This window comes from Fukomys damarensis, unplaced genomic scaffold, assembly GCF_012274545.1.
Source record: "Fukomys damarensis isolate Sample0158 unplaced genomic scaffold, DMR_v1.0_HiC HiC_scaffold_8, whole genome shotgun sequence".
Taxonomy (NCBI): Eukaryota; Metazoa; Chordata; class Mammalia; order Rodentia; family Bathyergidae; genus Fukomys; species Fukomys damarensis.
Genome location: NW_022900920.1, coordinates 30,004,389 through 30,025,150, shown reverse-complemented (window position 1 = coordinate 30,025,150; position 20,762 = coordinate 30,004,389). Strand labels below are relative to the sequence as shown.

At 45.1% G+C, this 20,762-nt stretch overlaps 1 protein-coding gene across 1 annotated transcript in view; it reads left to right on the top strand.

Moving 5' to 3' along the window:
* The window catches only part of Sorcs3 (sortilin related VPS10 domain containing receptor 3), a gene marked incomplete at its 5' end in the record, with an annotated part of 534,900 nt that overhangs the window by 371,955 nt on the left and 142,183 nt on the right, over window positions 1-20,762 (top strand). Inside the window, one exon of the mRNA XM_033761244.1 lies at window positions 9,283-9,347. Coding sequence (XP_033617135.1) covers window positions 9,283-9,347 — 65 coding nt within the window. The remainder of the gene's footprint in view (window positions 1-9,282; window positions 9,348-20,762) is intronic.

Sequence of the window (20,762 nt, the reverse complement as noted above, 5' to 3'; positions counted from 1 at the left end):
CAGGGAGCACCCTACCCCAGAACCCCTAGAATGCTCTTTTCTTTCTTCTTTCTGGTTCTCTCTTCTATCTGGCAGAACAAGACAATCTGCCCTAGTCTGGTGCTACAAAGCAATCCTAAAGTCTGGGAACAAATCCCTGAGCCATTGTGGGTGGGGTTCCAGCCCGGATCTCTTCAGCTGAAGACACGGCCTGGGTCCACACAGTGCAGACATGGCAGTGGGGCCTGCAGTGTGCGGCTGGCAAGCCGCTGACAGCCATGGGAACATTTGTGATTTGGAAGGGGGACTCTGAACGAGCCCCATGGAGGAGTCCCATTCGGGTGAGCTTGGTGAGGGCCCTGAGGTTCTTCCGCTCTGCCTGTGTTTGTACAGGGTGACAAATCACTGATGACTATGCTTGACAAGCCCAGGATTGCTGTGAGGATAAACGGGGAAGACAGCGGCAGAATAATGTAAAATGAGACCTTTATTCACTTAATTGCTGAGAGATTAATTAAATGAATGAAATCTGTTTCATCACATTATAGACCTATTCCCAGCATTTATCCTAAACATACTGCAGAAGTGATTATTATTTTTCTCACTTGTGTATTTGTTCATTTACTCAATAGCTATTCAGTGAATGTAGTGTGAGACACGGTGCTTAGCACTAGCGGAAAATAATTAATAATTTAATCAGATCTAGAGCCTGCCTTAAGGACAGTGTCTTGAAGAAAGAGAACAAATTTAGGCATCCACTTAACTGAAAGCAGAGTAAGGTCATGTCTGAGCCAGGCACCGCCTCTTCCAGATTCCTGACCGGTGTCAGGCAGTGAGACAGAAGATCTTGGTCTCCTCTGGAAAAAAAAAAAAGAGGTTATGCTTTGTTGACCTCAAAATTTGCTTAAGGACTGAGATGATGTATTTAAGTGACTAGTAAAAATCCTGGTACATTGAAGGTATTCACTAAATGTCATTTGCACTTTCGTAGTAAGAACTGTGCAATGTGAATGAAGTCTTAGCACACGCCTCTCTAGTAAGTATTTTACACCTATTTAACTCGCTTAGTTCTCAAAAGTAACTATGAGAGTGACTTTATTTTCTCCCCATCACACAGAAGAAAAAAACATTTGAGATACAGAGAGGTTAAGGAGGTTGGCTGGATCTCAGACAGTAAATGATGAAGCGATTCGAGACCACTCTGGTGTCGGAGCAGAATTTCTGCCCTGAGGTCACCGATGCATGGGAAGGGAGGCCTGTTACCAGCTCCTATTTTATTCCAAGCTCTAAGTCATTCCCATTTCTGAACATTCTTATCACCAACGTGTGGCAGGTGTGTAGCCTGGGTTAGCCAGCCGTGTGATGCCACAGGATCGTAAACTTTTACCATCATTGTGTCAATTTTAGTGACATTTTTCATGTCTCGATTGCCTGGTGCTCAAGCACAGAATGCAGAGGCCAGGAGGAGATGATGGGCAGGGAGGGTGTTGTTCAAACTGTGCCCCCTGCGCCCAATGCACAGTCAGTGGAATTAGAACTGTGCACATCACGTTACACACAAGTGTGCAATGTGGTGAGCAAGACGTAGTGATTACCCATGATGGCATTTTGGCCCACCACCATGCACACGCGCTGTGCCTGACAGGCGTTTGTTGTAATTAAGCAGACCTTTAAGTGTTCTTATTTATTAAACTCAGATTATATTTCATAAAATAACAAGCTAAGATTGCTTTGTTACTTACCTATATGGACTGTGCTATGCATTCTGTTTGTGAGCCAACACAATTACTCTTCATCCCCAGAGGCCCATGCCAGCCCGCAGGTCAGGTGCTCCTGACTACCCACTGTGCCCTTGCGTTCTTCCTGCGGGGGTGTGGCTCTAAAAGTGCGAATCTTGACCACTCTTGTGATATCATCTGTTACTTCTTGAAAATGGTAGTTCTTTGACCCCCACCTCCTGAGTGAGAAACTGGGTGTAGGAGCCAACGTCCCTGCTTCAGCAAGCAGACAGGGAGATTCTGTCACTACCGAATCTGAATAAATATGGGAGAAGGGTTACTGCAGATCAGTTCAATTCCTGGGTTCAGGGCCTGTGCCTTGCTATTTGATATTTCTAGAAAACCCGCCAAAGAATTCTACCATTAGGCTTGGGTGAGGAGCTGTCTTGGGAAGTAGGTGTTGAGCTAAAGAGATGCAGGGGCTGCGTACAGTGGGCTGGAATGAGCATTCCAGGGAGACAGCTTGTGTGGAGACATCAGGGGACAGAGGCAGCATGTGAACTGTAGGACTCATTGAGGTACAGCAAGGTGACACTCGTCAGTGATGGTGTGCTGCATATTTCATTTTAACAGTTTCAGATGTCTCATCACAGCACAAGCAAAGATAAGTGAGGTGATAGATGTTAATGAATTTGATTTAAATCATTCCATATTATATACAAATATCAAAACATCACATTGGAAAAAAATCACATTGAATCCCATTAATATATAGTCATGATTTTCTGATTAAAAATAATATTCATTAAAAAGTCTATTTTGTAATTGGTGTCTAGCTAATTAGTAAAGCTGTTGTACTTTGACCTTCTCAGCATTTTCCTTCACTATGCCTCTACATACATCCAAGTTTCTTATATTTAGGGAGGTCGGTGCCCTGGGGAGGTCATACCCACACAGCAAAAGCTATTTTCTGATCTGTGAAATGAAGGGTTGGATGCGACTGGGTTGTTTCCAGTGCTGCTCCCTCCAGCTCGCCCTGGGATGGCCTAGTCTAGGTAACTGGTCATGGTTCCTGAGGAGTTCCTGGCTGCCTGCTTTCATACGACAGGAAATGGCTGTTTTTAGTAGGGTGCTATTGCTTAGAGTAAGCTGGAAGCCATGTGCCCTTGCTGATGTTCTGTCAGTTCTGTCAGTGACATCTGTGAGCCTGTGGCTCTAGGAGCTGAGCTTGCTTTTTCCCTGGAGATTGGCTATGGCTTCTCCTTTTGACTTTGCTCGGAAAGAGGAAGGGGTCCCAGTTTTGGAGAATAATCACCCCCTCTCCTCAGAGTTTCAGATGATCCCTCTTATGTAGCACAGTAACTATTACTAGATAATGATGATAAAAGCCTGAAAAGGCTCTACTTCACACCTTACTCTTCCTCAGCACTCAGGTGAGCAGTCCACAAGATAAACACTATCTGCGCCACAGGAAGGACAGGGAGCTCTTTTGATCCAAGAGTGCTTAAGACAGGGCTCTATAGGGACAGGGATTTAGCTCAGTGGTTCCATCACCTGCCTCACAAGCGCAAGTTCCTGAGCTCAATCCCTGCTTTCAAATAGAAAGGAAAAAAAAAAAAACAAAACAAAACAAAACAAAGAAGACAGGGTCTTATGGATATTTTTGGCTAAGTAAGTGTTTTAAATATTCATTTAACAAATATTCACTGATGGTTTACCATGGCCAAACACTGTGACTGAAGAAGCTGATGTGTTACCCAGTCAAAGCTCCTGGGATCAATGATCATGTCTAGTAGGGCAAACAGGCCACTTGGGATGCCCCGCCCTGGGGATGACAGGGTGTTACAGAAGCCCTCATGAAAGTTTATTCCCGGAATTGTGATGTAGGGTTGGCCTAGAGGGAGAAGTTGCCTAAACGTTTTGTCCATATCTAGAACCACACAGTCATTACTAGACACTCAGCAGTTGGAGGATTGAGGCAGACAGGACGGCAGGTTTGCTTATCCTGTCCTTTAAATAAAAAATCGTAGCCAAAATACAAACAATGCTTTCTGCTTATGGTTTTAAGAGTTTTTACCACTTAGCTCATTTAATCCTCCCAACTATATGAAGTAATGTTTATGATCTTCCTATTTTACAGATGTGGAAGCTAAAAATTATTGTTGGACACATGGGCAAAATGAGATAGGAAGTTTATGATAAAGGTCTGATCCTATTCCCTTCTTGAATAAGACTGGGAAAATCTGCAGGAAAACATGAATCTTTCACCAATCATGTGTATTAGGCTTCAGAAAAATCCCTGTGGTAGAAGAATTCATGATTGATGAATTTTAAAATATTCATAAGGGGTGTTTTTGTAGATTAATACCTGGTTATAACATCTTAACTGTTTTTTGTCTCATTAAGATTTGTTTTAAAGCCATTTAATTAAAACCAGGCACAGAGCATAACCAAAGGCACTACTGAAGATTTATTTACATTTTGCATTAGTGATAATACTTTCTGTTACAGTTTCTCTTTACCAGATTACACTTTCTAGAAGCTTTCCAGTTCTCTTCCGTGCAGTTTCCAGGAGATGCTTGGAGATTCACTTTGTTTTATTACAGACACTAATCATAGGGAACATTGTCTGTCCCATGGCTGGTTGTACACTGGATACTGCCCCTGGCCAGCTGGTCCACCTCAGCCTAGCTTTAGTTGAGGGAAGGTAAGGAACCTGGATGCTCCAGATGGAAGAGGTGGCAGCGGTGTTTTCTAAGCTTAGCATACCTAAGTGGGGATGTCTTCATCCCCTTCCCCTTGGGGAAGTCAGCCCTTCTTATACATCTCAGCTTCTCCCATACTCACAGACCTCAAGAGTCAAGCCCACACCCCAGATTTCTTTTCCTCAACTGTTCTATATTTCTTTGAAAGAAAAATCTACTCTCAGTGCTTTTCTACCATCAGCCCAATCTCCTTTTTTCCCTAACAGTCCCTTAGCCATTAACACCCACATGGGTGACCCCTGGCTTATGTATTCTACAACCCAAATGCCCTGCTGTACTGGACGTGTATGCAGAAACGCACATTTATTCTCTACAGTGCTGCCCAAAGGGACTTAGGTGTGGGTGGAGGGGAGGCAATGGGGCACATTGGTTGAATCCTTGACTCAGCGGGAGTTGGTCCTGCTCGAATCCCCTTCTTCCCCACCATAGGAGGGACAGTTTACAGAAGTTAAACTCCTGCCTGGTTCAAGTCCTGGTTTCCCTGCTTGCTAGCTGTATGACTTTGAACAAGTTGTTTCAACTTCCATTGTCTGATTGTGCCTTCTTAAAATAGGGGGAAAGATTGATTCCTAGCTGACAGAGTTGACGTAAGAATTAAATGAGGTCAGTGTCTAAATGTGAAATAGTGCCTGACACTGGCATTCTCTCAATATCTGAGAATTGTTGTCATTGTGTGGCTTTGGGCGCATTACTTAATCTCTCTTATTGTCCTCATTTTTGTCAAGGAGGAAAATCAGATGAATGGCACCTTCCTAAATACTTACTTTGAAGATTAATTAAGATAATGCTAATGAATTCCAGGCGCTATGTCGGACACAAGATGGTCTCACTACCCATTAGTATTTATCAACATTTCTACCCTTTTGCCCTCCCCAGCCCCCAGAAGCCCACCAGATCTTGTGTTGCTTTGTGTGGTGTGTTTGTGAGCACATTCTTTATGTTACATGTCCAGAATCTGGGAGTTGGGGCTTTAAGAGAAAGGATCAGATTGCTTCCCTGTGATGAGTGTCAGACAGGCCCAGAGCGGCAGTAGTTCGTGGGCTCCTCTGTCACATCACACTAGTGCTCGTGCTTAGGAGGAAGTGCAGTTTCTGAGTGCTGTTTCTGGCTGCCCTGTTAGCGTGGACAGACCACATCCAGGCCAGACTGAGTGTGTCCAGGTAGGGCTCTCCACCGGGACTGCTTTTTTACCTCGCCAGGAGATAGGACAAATGTCTACAGACATTTTTCATTGTCATGACTGCAAGGATGTTACTGTCTCAAGGAAACTGGGGTTGCTGCTAACTAAATACTCTGCAGGGCATTGGCCATCTTCCATAGCTAAGAATCATCTGTGGCCAAAAATGTCCACAGAGCTCATGGCAGGAAAGCCGAAGTGAATGCTGCAGAAAGCGGGCAGTGGCCCCTCTCCATGCTGGTTGAGGGCCTGAGGGCAAGCAGCTCAAAGTGCGGCAAAGAATATTCTCCTTTCCTGGACTCCGAGTGACTTTTCTCTACCTCTGCCAGCATAATCTCCTCCCACACCACCCCAAGGACAGAGCAGCTTTGAGTTCTCTTATCCTTATCATGCCATCCGAAGGGTGCCTAATCCTAAGCCATAAGCTGTGGCAGATATGGGACAAAGACAACTCTAGTCCCTGCCCTTAGGAAGCTTCTGTCTGATAGCTGTGCCTTAATGGGAGTCATTCTGTTTGTAGCTGATAGGGTATGAGGATGAATACATGCCCAGGCACCCCATGGGCTTGGCTGCATGAGCAGGCTGTGCAACCAGAATAAGACGGGAAATGGATGGATTCACATAGGAGCACCTGGAGTCCTGTCTGGCTGTCTGTCAGCTGGTGTGAATCTCTGGATTCGGCGGTGGTGTGTTTGTGTGTAGGTACAAGGTTGCACACGTACTGTTACCGTGTCTGCTTCTTTCTGTATTTTTGTGTATGTTTCTGTTTCTTGTGTTTGCCGGTTGGCCTGTTTGTTTCTCTGTTTTTTCTCCTTCTTGACCACTGTCTTCATGTTGCTTTCTTTCTCCTTGTGTTTTTGTTACACTGTCAGTTATTTGGTTCCTGTACCTGTATATCCATGACATTATTTTAGACTTAGCCTTCCTGTTTGGCTGGGAACATTTCTCCCCATGACAAAAGACAGATCATTCTTTCCTCCCAGCTCCAGTTGGAAGAATACTGAGAAGGTCTTCGAAATTGTCCCAGGATGTCTTGATCACCAAGGCTCGGATGTCTCATGACCATACCAGGCAGAGGACATCTGGGGATTCAGAGGGATGGGCAGCTGTGACTGACCAGCCAGCCTCACCAAAAACACCTGGCTTGAGTCACATAGAACAGAATCACATGGGATAGAAGAAAATGACACTGAGTGGGGTAAAAACACAGTTGCCCCTGAGACAACACTGACTCAAGAGAAAGAAACGTCGTAATCAAAATGTAAACGCTGGTGATTGTATGATGGGGAATCTGAGTTCTCTCCAACTGTGAAGCAGAGTTTACTGTGAGCTGCAGTGACCAGGGATGGCTCACAGGGAGACTTGACTCTTGGTTTCATCCTTGAAGATGTTAGACCTTAGATAGTTGGAAGGGCATGAGCACGCCTAGATAAGAGCATGGTTTCTCAGCTGCTTTATTGGTGTGCTTGCCTTGTTATCAGCTCCTGAGAACTGAGGGCTTTCTTCCTTTGTTAAATTAATAGAGCATCGCATCCGATGACCATAGTCAGGCTTGGTCATTGTAGTTCCAGTTGTGTCTCCTACACTGCTGCTGGTGGTGGAGAGAGGTTGCAGGAACAGCTGAGAAGCTGCTAATCCAGACAGTGCAGTCTTGCTCAGAAACCAGCCTGCTGAGCAGGGAGGTGTCAGTTTAGGCCCTCTGGTGCCCCTGGTGATCTGTGTGTCTGACACTGAGTGAGTTTATGTTGAAATTTGACCTCACCACAGGTAGATTGGGTTATTACATCAATAAGCACATAGGAAGCACATGATATACATTAGAAGCAGAAGTGCCATGGGTTCAAAAGTAAGATAAGGTCCTACTTTCTTACCATTTGTATCTAAGTAGGGAAGACCCAGGAATGAACTGGCGATTACATAAGGGGCGTGATTAATCCATACAAAGTAGTAGTTTTCAAATTGGGCTGCTCAGCTGGGAGCTTAAAACATACTGATGCCCTGCTCCCATCCTCTTCGATGCCAGCTCCATTGGTCTAGGAGGGGCCTGGGCATCTGCATATCTCGTAGTTTAAGAGCTGCCTTGCAGGACCACATAGGCAAGGGTGCTGTGAGTGGAGAAAGGCTCTTCAGTGAGAGGAGGGAAGGAAGCACTGATGAAGGGATGAGGCCGTGGGCAGAGGGGTGAGCGCTGGCTGGAGAAAAACGGAGCAGAGATGAGGGCTTCAGAGCTGCACCGAGCTGGGCAGTCATGATGTTCTCATCCTCGCCTAGATGCCGTGTGACCTTGGACAGCACAAAATTCTCCATTCCTCAGTTTCTCCTTCAGCCAGATATGAATGATGCCTACCCTCCTTGCCTTAGGGTTTTGCTGAGATTTTTTTTTTAAAAAAAAGTGTATCAGGGACCACTGGGGAATGTAAACTAAAGCTCATTTATTCAGCGTCTTTCTTAGATAATTGAAGACATAATCATTTTAACAGACATATGATTTTATTTTCTCTAAAATACATCACTCGCAGGCCCAGTGTCTTAGACAGAGAAGGCTAGGCAGCCCTGCACCCCTGCTTCCCCCTTCCTGTCCCTTCAGCCCCTCAGCGTGGACACAGACCTTAAGCTGTTGTACAGTGCAGGACATCCCCCAGGGCTTTGTGAAGTGTAGGGATTCCTGGGGTGGAAGATTGGGTTTTCGATCTCTAGGGCTATTTTTCCTGTCTTGTTTCTCTTGCTGGGTAGTTATGAGCTGTTGAATCTACTTTTTCATCCTAACTTGCTGTGTCTTACCTAGCTAAAGGCTGGAAAACCAGCAAACCAGTCTTAAGATGACGTTTAAAATAGACTCTGAGTGAGAGCTGACCAGAGAGAAGGGACTGCATACGTGCTCTGTAGTGCACACACGTTTTAATGTGTGTGTTGGCACTTTGAGCTGGCGTCCTGAGTCTGACTGGCTGGCTGGATGCTTGAGGCAGGGGAAGGCCACGTGAGGTTTACCTGTGGAGCTGAGAGGTCTGTAAGGATTGTGTCTTGGGATCCTCAGCCTTCCTTCTTGTAGCTACTGGCCAGAGACCTTTTCGACCCAATTACCAGGAGAATGTCGTCTTTGTCAAATCAGGTTTTGAATGTTTGCTACCCAAATTTGTTTGCAAGGAAAGAGGAAAGAAGTCAGGAGGACAAATGCTGCAGCAAACAGGGAGGTAGGGGTTAGGGCTCCACAGGAGAGCATAGAGGGACCAGGGGTAGAAGTAATCAATAGTGTGGAGTCCGCAGAGACAGAGAAGGCCTTGGAGAAGAGAGAAGCTCTTAGAAGCTGCAAGGTTGTGAAGAAGAAGGGACAAAAGCAGGCAGAGATCAGCATTACTAAGGAGCCTGCATTCTTTTTTTTTTTTTTTGGAGTTCCTGACTCACTGTCATCATTTTGGACTTACATGCTGGGGCCTTTGTGGGTGGTAGTTTCTAGGGCCAGCCACCCTGCCGGTGGGGGCAGTGCAGACAGTAGTGTCTTCTGTGGTCCCCACAGTGCGGGGCAGGGCAGTCCTGTTGGAGAAAGAGGAGTTCCAAGGAGCTGCAAGCAGCGCTGCCCAGGTGGCTGCGTGCGGTGCCGCTCCCTCCCCATCCATACTGAGCCTGTGTCTCCTTCCCTCCCCAGGTCGGTGGCTGGACTGGACAAGGAGGTGGACCTGGTGCACATGGAGGTGCGCGCAGCGGACGGATGTGAGTGCCCCTTCGGCCCACCAGGCCAGGGATCTGCCTGCTTCTCTCTCTCCTCCCCACATTTGCATTTTAATGGCTTGGGAAGATGAAAAACCCTGAGCTCCATTACTGCCATATCCATCCTTATTTCCCAGAGTGGGGGAAGAGACTTCCTGTCCCAAGAGAGACGTTTCACTGAAATAAACCCTCAGGGATGAATTTCCTGGGGATGTGAGTTCATGTGATGAATTTCGAGGCTCCCGTAGTAATTTCCTTGGCCTCTTCGGTGTAATTCGAATGGGGATATTCATAGCTCACTGTGCTGTTTTGCATATACATGGTGAATTGTAGGGGATGCTTGCTTTAAAATATGAACCTTTGTATGGTCAAGCTTACCAGCTTACTGGGCAGTTATTTGTAAATGTATCTGTGTATCCATGCGGCAGATATTAGAGGTGCCTAACTGTGTGCCACCCACAGCCAGGAGCAAGGCTTACACTGCCCACTGTCCTAAAAACTGGGAACTCAGAGGACTAGGGTGCAGCTCTAGCGGGTAGAACATTTGCTTACCCACTGCAAAGTTCAATCCCAGCACTGAAACAAACAAACAAACAAACAAACAAAACAAGGCTGTGATCCAGTAGTGGAAACCTAAGATTTCAAACATAAGCCTCCTTTGCAGCCCTCTGTGTGTGGCTGTTTACACCTCAATAAGAATTCAACTGAAGAATCATCATTCTGAACCAATTTAAACATTCATCTCTTCCCAGAATTGATTGTATTTGCGGGGTCTCTGCTAGCAGGAAAAAGAAATCAACTTAAGCAACATTTGAAAATGTTAATTAGTATCTCCTGGATTGAAAATGGAGCCAAATGATAAGGGTGGCTTAGAAGTGCAGCATGACAAGCCCCTGCCTGTGTGTGTGAGTCGGGGGCTCTGCCTCCCTCTGGCAATAAGTCCAGGAACAGGACTCGAACCTCTGCGGGCTGTAACTTTCTCCTCTGCGATCTGAAAATGCTCTCCTTGCCCTGGTCACCTCACAGGCCCTGTGCTAATCATAGAAGTGAGCGGTTATAGAAAGGATGAAATGTATGAATCTTGAATCTGCTTTTGACCTGGCTTTTGGAGATGCCCAGTCATTCGGAATGATGATGTAAAACTGCACCTGCTTTCTACAAGAGAAGCCTGTGTGAAGCTAACCACAGATGCAGGCCAGGAGCACACATTTCAGGGATTATGTTTTATTCACATTAGTTTTTTTTTTAAGAGTTAAGCAGAAATTAGCAGTCGTTACTATATATCTGGCGCTACCTGTCTCCCTCTTCCTCCCTTCCTCCTACCCTTCCCTTATTTCCCTCCCCTCCCCTCTCCTTCCTACCTTCCTTCCTTCCATTTCTCTCTTCTTTCTCTTTCTTTCTCATTTATCCCTTGAATAAGTTTAATCTCCAAGGCAGGCAAGTATGACACTCACTCTTTTTAAATCTATCCCTTTAACAGAAGAGCTATTTGAGATGTAAGGGGGTAACTAGCCTCACCTATGCAGTCACTGGGCAGGAACACTTGGTGCTGAGAAGGGAGCTAAGAGGAGGAGGGAGCAGTCAGCGTTTGGAGGAGCCGAGCAGGACTACTGGAGAAAAGTGGCCTTAGAAAGCGACAAGAAGCCACCTTGGGTTGGCTATTTCCTCCAACAGGCATTTAAAGCCAGGCATGTGATGCATGGCGGTCACAGTAGTTGAGTAACTTCATAGGGTGGTCTGACGTCCTGCCTGGGGTAGGGAGGCCTTCTCTAAACCTCTGTAGGTCCGGGAGGCCTAAAGTGTACCCTTGCCTACTGTGGGCAGCCTATCTGTTTGTCACAGCAATCCATTACATTAAGCTTAACTTTATATTCTGAATGTTTGAGAATTCTAGTCAAAATTAGCATAAGGCCTATGGTATGGTGTAAGACCGATGTGAAATTTTATGAGATTGAAAAGGCAGAACATATAAAATACTCTCTGGTCTAGTTTTAGAATTCAAGAATTCAAAAAAGCGAGCAGAAATATAACAGGAATAAATATCACGTGCTCTATTTAGGTTAAGGGATAGAGTATATTGGTTCTGTTACATTCTCTCGGCTTTTAAAATCTATTTTTCAGTAGTTAGAATATTCTCTTAGCCTGCTGAATTGGTTGTAAGCCAGCTTTGTTTGGAAAGTACACCCAGAAAAACTGCAGTATTGGGGGGTTATTTTATTTTAAAAACCCCTATCAAATGCACGAGATCCCTTTCTTGAATATACTGAGTGAACGCTTCCTTATACCCCAGTTTTCAGATATCCATAACACCTCCGACCTCTGATGGACACAGAAAAGCACACTGTACATTATGCATTCATCTCTTTTTTCTGACATTATAGGTTAAATTCAAATTCGCCTAAATTCACACATCTAGTTGGTGATAGGGAAAAAGTAGGGCAAAAGCTTCTTAACAAACTGGGAATAAAAGAGAACTTCTCCTGATAAAAGGACATCTACAAAGGCTAGAATTATGGTAAATATCATAATGCATGATAAGGCACTGAAAGGAGGAAAAGGCAGAGGCAGTCACTCTTAGCATTCCTGTCCTTATCATGCTTAAAGTCTAGACACTGCAGAAAGGCAAGAAAAATGAAGTAGAATTGATACAGATTGGCAAAGAAAAAAAATTGTTTTCATTGACACAATCATCCATGTAGGACATCCATGGAGTCTACACAAAAACCTTGTAGAACTAATAAGACAGTCGAGCACTGTGGCAGAATATATAACAAAGTCAATAGAGAGAGGACATCATTTTCAATAAAGGGTGTTGGTACAAGTGGGGAAAACTTAACTTCAACCCGTGATTCAGACGTTACTCGAGTTTAATTCAAAGTAGGTCACAGATGTGAATGTAACACATAAATTGCTTAAAATTTTAGAAGAAAACATAGGAGAAAGGCCTCATGAACTTTGACTGACAAAGAGATCAGTATAGATATAGATATGATGCCAAGAGTAAAATAGATAAAATAAGTAATGGAGACATTGTTTAAAAATATCATTTGCTCTTACAAATTAACCATTAAAACTTTTGGAAGAAATTGTTTCAAAGGGTACACTCATCAAAGAACTGGTAGCCAGAACATATTAACAAAACTCTCAAAATATGGCAATAACAAACCGTTTCTTAGAAATGGGGAAATGTTTGAAGAGCTCATTTGGCAAAGAAGATATAGAATGACAGACAACAGCATGAAACACTGCTGAACATCCCTAAACTGGAGGGAAACGTAAATTAAAACCATGTGATGTATCACTGCATACCAGTCTGAATCACTGAAATAATCAAAACTGGCAGCACCAAGAGCTGGCAAAGGTATGAAGCAAATAAAACTCTCATACACTGTTGGTGGGAATGCAAAACGTTACCATCTAAGGAAAAAAAATGATAATTTCTCATGACTACTTACACTGAGAAGTTTGTCTGTCCCATTCCTACGTATTTATCCTTGAGAAATGAAAGCACATCTTCCTGAGGAAAGCCTGTATGCAGACATCTGTAACAAATGTATTAATGATCACCAGAAGCTGGAAAGAGCCTAACTGTCCTTTCGTGATGAATTGATTCACCAGCCATGGTTCCTCTGTGAACGTGAACGATGCTGTTACTTGGGAGTGTTGTATTCGCAACAGCACAGATAAACTTCAAAGGCGGGATGCTTAGTGAAATGAGGTCCTCTCCAAAGCTTCCAGGTCGCATAGTTGCATTAATACGATCTTATGGGAAAGAGGGTCTGTAGAGACAAAGAGTGTGTTCATGCTTCTCAGGGTGGGGAATTATTTGAGAAAATTTATTTTAACATGGCGCCGCTGTTCTGCAATCTGATTGTGGTGGTGGTCATAGAAATCTATATATCTGTTCAAGTATATAGAGGTGTGCCAAAAAGTTCACTGTATACATTTGGAAACAATAAATGTTAAAAACAATAGAAGCAAAATTCTGTAGTGAACAAAACTAGAAGGCAGAAGTCCCGGTTTCTAATTCTGTAGCACATGCTGCCCTTTCTCATTAATGCATGCATTCACTCATGTGCCTAGATCTTATGTTATCCAATCAGTATTTACTTAAAATCTACATATGGGGCCCCTGCAGGGATGTGTGGGTGAATGGGACAGCGTCCTGTCGTTGAGGACCTCCGAGTTTTAGGGGAAGATGGACAAGTATTCAAATGCACCGGGCACAATTCCACAAGGACTGTGACAGAGTTGGGCATATGTTACACTGGACCAGCAAGGAGACCCTGAGCAAGGGCGGGAGTAAATGGGAGGAATCATCTGCAAAAGAAGAAATGTTTGATTCGGTGCTTAAAGGATTCCTAGGAGTTTATCAGGGTACTCTGGATAGAGAGAAGAAACTCGCCAGTTCCCAGAATCAGGAGCGGCAGTGTGTGCGAGCCTTCAGCTTGCACAGGGGGACAGGGTGAAGGGAGATAGCACTGGTGTAGAGGACCCACGAAGGGCCTTGTGAGTGTCTTCCTGAGCCATAAGCCATGCGCTCCCCAAACACTGCATCCACGCTTCGTTCTGTTCATAATGGTAACTCTTCGCATCACGATTCAACTATGACTCCCTCCACTGTACCTCACAGGTAGATTCTGGCAGACCGTCTCTGGTCATTTCAGGATCCTTTCCACTCGCCTCTTGTTTCTGTTTGCCTGGGTCACATGTAGCACACAGGAGGTGAAAAGCCAGACCCCACGCTAGCCCACTGAGAACCCAGCCTCAGACTCCGGAGCACGAGGCAGCCTTGCTGTGTCTCTGTTGCCCTCCTCCTCATCCTGCCCAACTACCTCTTAATGCCAGAACGACGCTGAGCTGGAGAGAAAACTGCTTATCCTGTGTCCTCCCCCCCCCGGGGTGAGGTCTGTCTCCCCAGACCCGTGCCCTGGTCATTGATTGCTGGAGTCACGTTGGACTTGCTGACTGCCGGCACCATCTGCCCCGATGGAGAGGAAGGCCGTGGAGAGCAGTGGAATGAGCAGATTGTCCAGGCCCCAGTGGACCTGGGGTTGCCGACCCTCACTACGCTCACCACCCCTACTCCTGCCCCACCTCCTCAGGAGTGACTTTATCATTTAGAGGAGCGGGGAGTAGTGATCTTTTAGATATTGATAGGCAGGTGATCTGGGAGAATAAAAACCTAAATTTTAATTTTAGTTTTTCCACTGAAAGGCTGCACAATTCAGGGAGGCAACTAAACCTGCCTGGATTCCTTTTCCCTCCTGGTGAAATGAAACAGGTGAATGATTCGTTCATTCATCTGTTCATGGAACAGAAACAAGATAGTCTCACAAAAGGACAATTAAATGTTCTGTATGGTTCCTAGAACAAGACAGGGCTACTGGCATCCATGCAAACATCAGTATAGAAACTGGTGTTTCTCCTATGTTTTTCATCCACTTGTATTTCATTCCACTACAGTACAACATTTTCCAGCTATGGAAAACAGGTGGCTCTCAGAGCACGTATTATAATCATCTGGGGAACTTGTATACACACACACACACACACACACACACACACACACACACCACAGATAAATTCATGGAGAAGTTATAGGGGTAGGTCCTGGAAGTTCTCCCATTGTAAAAATTGTACGGTGAGTCTGAAGTGTCTGCAGGTTTGAGAACCACTGCGCCGGATCTTAGCTTCTCCAGCCTGAGCATGCTCCTGCAGTGTCTGGGCAGCTTGGGTGAACACAGGTCCCTACTTCTGGCAAGCTCCTAGGTGCTGTGTGGTCCGGAGACTCCATACTAATCATCACTCCCCTGGCACAGACCCACTGACGACCAGGACAGTCCCACTACAGTAGCCCACAGGTGGATGGGCCAGCACATCCCTGCTGTAACATGACGTGTGTGCATGCTGAGGGCCACAGAGACTTTGGCCTACGTCTCCGGCAGGAGCAGTGGCTGTGGGGCTGAGAGGAGAGGTTGTTCACTGCTGAGGAGTGAAGGCAGGCTGCACAGAAAAGGCCATGGCTAAGGTGTAGCTGGTAGGACCAGCTGAGTCCTCCCAAGGGGGCAGCAGTGAGTGAGAGTGGAAGAAGTGTGCTGGAGCCGTGGTGTCCAGTACAGTGGCTGTAGTCAGCGTAGCTGTGGAGCCCTTGGCAGGTGCCACCCAAGTGATGTGGGCTTCATGTGAAAAGCAGGCACCAAGCTTCCCAGATGTACTATGAATAGAAGAGTGAAAAGTAGCGCCTTGGTGATCCTGACGCAATGGCATGATGGCAGGGCGATGTCGTGGCAAACATAGGACTAGGTGGACTCTTCTGCTTACTTTTTGAATGCAACTACTGGACAGTGTAGAAAGCCACTTATGGCTCACTTTGTGCATCTTTTTGACAACAGTGCTCTGGACAGAAGGTGCCGAGGAGCAGGACAGTTGCGTGCTGTGATGCTGGCAGCCCTGCCTCTAAGCCCAGCTCCCATCTTCTGGAGCAAACCCAGCACAAGCGGATACCCACCCTTGATTCACTATTGGAATCTCTGCTCTGTTCCAGGCCTGGTCCTCGTCTGTGGGAGCCAGACTTCCAGACGATGCTAAAAGCATCGAATTATCCCTTGCCCTGGCAGGACTGAAACAACCAAAAGCCAATCAGTATGGTTAACAATGGTATAAATCTGTTTCTGCCATGAGATTTGGAATTTAAATGCTTTTTCTCCTATTCTTTTTGGGAAATCATTTTTTTCTGAATGTCCTCTAAACATCATCATTTTTTTTCTCTCTGACACATATTTACTTGGTCCCTGAAAAACCCATAGATGTGCACATATGCACACACACACACACACACACACACACACACACACACACACCCTGCATCCAAAAGGCAGCTGGATGTCAGTAGAAAAAGCACTAAGGTGGTGATATGAATTGTGTTGCAAAATTAAACTCACTTAAAAGCTGTTTGACCTTGGACAAACCTTTTAGCCTTTCTGTGATGCCACATTGAGTGCTTTATCGTTTTGAAAATATTGACAGATATAAGAAATATTTCATAGTTTTTATCAGTTTTCTAACAAAGATATTATTATAGCGTATGATTTGCAGCAAGACAGACTTCAGCTTACTAAACACAAGAGTATGAATTAAGAGTCCCCAAAATGACATGAACTGCCTCGTGACACAGTGAACACTTCCCCTCTGGAAATCCCTAAGCACGAGCCCAATGTGTGTCTTATTGGGGCACTGTGATTGGTTAATCTGGATGTGGAAAACACATCTACAAACGTCTAGACATTGCTGAGATCCCCAGATTCCATACCCCTGGCAGGCGCACCTTCTCTCTATCCTTGTGCTGTCTGCTGTCAGCCGTCCTGAGCCAGTCACTGCACTTCCAAGCTAAGCCACGGTGATGCCAGATGCTTCCTGCCCAGCACTCACTCCAGGTGGACAGAAGTAGTCAGGGCACCAGGTGCATGAGTGAGACCATCACACCTGCAGACTGCACTCCGGACTCCAGAAACAGATGATTGCCTCCGAAAGGCCTGGGAGTATTGACCAGTTCAGAGATTTTTGAACTGTGTTACTCAGAGCTCTAGCAGCTCTCTAAGAGCTCAGAGGCCAAAATGAAGACACAGTGGAGCAAACTCATTGGAATCGGAGGTACTTGCCTTCCCTTCAGTTAGAGAAGACGCACCAAAGTCTCTGTGTACTGAGGGAATACAACTGTCTCTTGTAAAAAGACTCTGAAGCATGTTTAAAGTTGGAGTGGGTAATCATCCTTCACAGTGCGTCATTTCCCAAGCGATAGCAGCACAGATAAGAATAGGCTAAGATGGGTTAGTTAGCTGGTGAATGTGGGCTCCAGTTTCATTCTCAGCCTGGTTTTCCTTCCATGTTGCATGTGTAGTGGTTACGATCACAGGTTCAGTTGTCAGTTGCCCAGATTCAAATCCCAGCTCTGTCACTTCTTAGAGCTACAGAATTTAGGTGGATTACTTAATGATTTTGTGCCTTTTTTATAACATGGGGATAATTATAACCCTTTTCGGGTTGTTGCAGGAGTGTAATAAGTCATCGTATGCAGTCCCTAGAATGCCAGCCGACACAGGTTGAACATTTGAAAATATTGCTTTTGTTGTTGTCATGATCCTCCACTTCCTCCTCCTCATCATCATCCAGTTGTCATCTTAAGGGTCAGATTATTTGGCAGGTGGAGTAGAAGGAGCCTTGACTAGTGTCAAGACTCCTAAGGTATTCAATGATTTCATTATTTCTAAGTGCCTTAAGAGCACAGAGAATGGTGAAATTCTCCTATAAGATGGTAAAAGTTTCACTAATCTTTAAGTGCATAAGCTCAATGAAAGGAATGGAAACTCCTACTTTTGTCCATTTTGCTTGCTTTTAGTATCTTCTCAGCCTCCAGGGCTCTCCGAGACATTTCAACAGAGCCACTTTCTTTGCTTGCTCTGTACCGGCTGGTATGATAGCCCTGTTTCCTAGTCAAGGGTCTACACTCAGGGCTCTCCCGTGTTTTATCTGAGAATGTTTCAAAGGATAGGATAAGGAGGCTTATGGAAGCAAATGACTTTGTAGAGTTGCCTCGAATCTGCATTTTACACATTTGCATTTGGGAGTTAATGCTGTTATTTAAAATAAACAGCTCCTGGGTATTTCTCTAAGAACAGACCTGAAGAGCTGAATTTGCTTTTTGTTCAAAATTTTAATTCATTTTTTTCAATTCCTGACACTGTGTATATTACCCAAAGGGACGGAAGTTGAGCGAATCATGGAAAGTTGTTTTCTCTGGGGTGGAAAAAGAAATGATGTCTAGGAAATTTGCATATTTAATAATCTCAAAGGCAAGACGTAATCACAACTCACTCTATAATTCAGCATGACATGAATGTATAGGCTTTTAAAGTAATTCAGTTCACTTTAACTAGCATTTACTAGGGTTTTACAAAGCCAGCCTGAGGAGAGGAAAAGATGGCTGACACTTTATTACTACTGGTAAGGATGAACCTTTCTTAAAGGACTGACGAAGCCCATACTGGGGTTTATGGTGAAGTTTTGGCAGTGGGGATGAGAAGTTTGCCTCGCCCAATGGACAAAGTTAGAAACTGCTTTCCTAAGCCCTACAAAACTCCTGGCAGGAATGCCAGCCCTTTGGAGGAAATGAAGGTAGAGGCTGTTGGATTATTTTGGTCCCAGTCCACATCCTCCACTTCCTTGAGTATCCTCTCTCTAGCCTGAATCCCAAGGCACAAATTAATAGGAAGGAGTGTTGGACGCCTACAGGTCCTCTATTCACCATGACCAAAGGGAAAGGGATGCATGGCTCCATCTGCGGCAGCCCCTCCGGCCCCCTGAGACCCTTGTCTGACGCCAGGAGAAGGCTGAGAGACGGACTTCGCTTGGGAAATGTGACCACCTTCCCTGAACACCCGGTTACAACAGCTACTTTGAAATAGGGCCTGATATTTTCAAAGTGAAAAGACAGGTCCCTCAATTCATGGTGCAGGGAACAAAGATTGACTTTCAGGCAGGCACTACACCAGCTCTCGCAAATCCATTAAAAAGACTTTTTACATCTAGAAATACATTAACCGTAAGGATTATGTACTTAGTAAATCACTCTTTGGTTTCTCCACAAGGGACATCTGAGTGAGATCTACACTCTGGTCTTTCCAGTATTTTGAGAATGTTTCAAAGGATAGGATAGAAAATACAAGTTCAAGATTAAACATTGTGCAGAGTGAATCCATTTGCAGGCACTTAGACCGTGTGTGCCGTGCACTTGTCTGTATGGAAGTCCATGCCCAGTTTTCACACCCTTTTCCTGAATGCTTTTCTCACATTACACACTTTCCCATCCAGGCTAACCTCAATGGTAGCCTCTTCCCTGAAGACCCTCTTGACTTTTCCAGCTCAGACACACTTCTTTCCTACCTGAACACTTTCAGTGCTTACTAATATAAGAAAAAAGAAAAAATGGGAACAGAGTCTTTGTAGATAGGGAGGGAGGTAGGGATTGAAGGGAAGGCAGGGGAATGGGGAAAAAATAGGAACCAAGATGGATTATGTAAAAGTGCAAATTTCCAGTGATGATTGTCATTATATTATATACCTTAAATGCAACAATAAAATTAGCATTTTTTAAAAAAGAAAGTAAACAATGATACGGACAATAAAACAATATTTCCCGTTGGAAAATATGAAGGAATGCTGAGAGTTAAGTCTCCTTTCCTCTCTTTTCATATTTAAAAAGTAGCTGAGATTTATTGATCTTTTAAACTCTACTCAACAATGTGCCAAGCATTTTTCATGCATGGTCCTATTTAATCTCTGCAGCAGTCTTCAGAGACACCCAGAAAGTTGTCTACACCTCACAGATTAGACGCTGTGCTGCTTCTGCCCCCAGCCACAGGCAGTGACTACAAACAAGCCCAGAATTTGAACTCAGAGCTTTCTAGCTTCAGAGGTGTTGCTCTCAGACACCGCAGCATGCCTAGGAGATCTAGACCGTTTTATTTTACCTGGTATCAGACAGATACTTGTTAGAAGTGCATTTGGAGATTTCAAGTTATGTGAGAAGTGTCTTCTGGATCTCATCATAGAACCTCTGCAACTGTACCCAGCCTCACTGGGAGATGTTTGGGGCTCCAGGTGGGGATCTTTTGCGCATGTGATGCATGAGCCAAACAGCCTTCAGTGTTCAGCTTGATGCCCATCACCCCCTGGCCCTGAGCCAGGCCTGCCTGATAATCACACAGGCACATGTGCTCCCATGCACGTACACACGCACCCACAGGATTCATCAGACAGTACGTACCAAAGCACTTATTATCCTATCTCTGTATTTTGAGAAATAAAACCATTTGAGATTTCCCATCTATGAGTCTAGCTAAAGACTGCAAGGCCCTTGACTTTTGAGTGGATTTCAAAAGCTCCTCTTCGTGCTACTGCCCTGCAAAATTGGATCTACCGTTTTATGCTGGGCACTGGCAAGCAGAGAGAGAGCCAAGAGGTGGGATGCATTTGGCCCAGTGTCTCACTTGGCATGGGCCAAAGTTTAGGTTCCGGTTTTCTGTGGTACGGCCTCAAATGCACTTGGTTCTTTTTCTTCAAAGTGTCCAAATGAGAGGGTGCATAGGAACCACGAGGGACCGTGCATGGCAGTGAGGAAGAAGCAGTCCCTCTGTGTGTGTAGCTGTCAGTGCCCCTGTGAGGAGCTTCCCAGGACACGGGCTGTCACACCAGCACAGGAGGGTTCGTCACACGTATTCACTCATGGTTTTTGCTCTGTTTTGGTGTTCGAGATTCTAAGAGTAAATTCATGGGCCAGCAGCGTGCTCAAAGCACAGCCTGGCTCCCTACCTGCCCCTCTCCTCCCGAGGCACTGTTGGTTCCCCTGTGAACACAGAC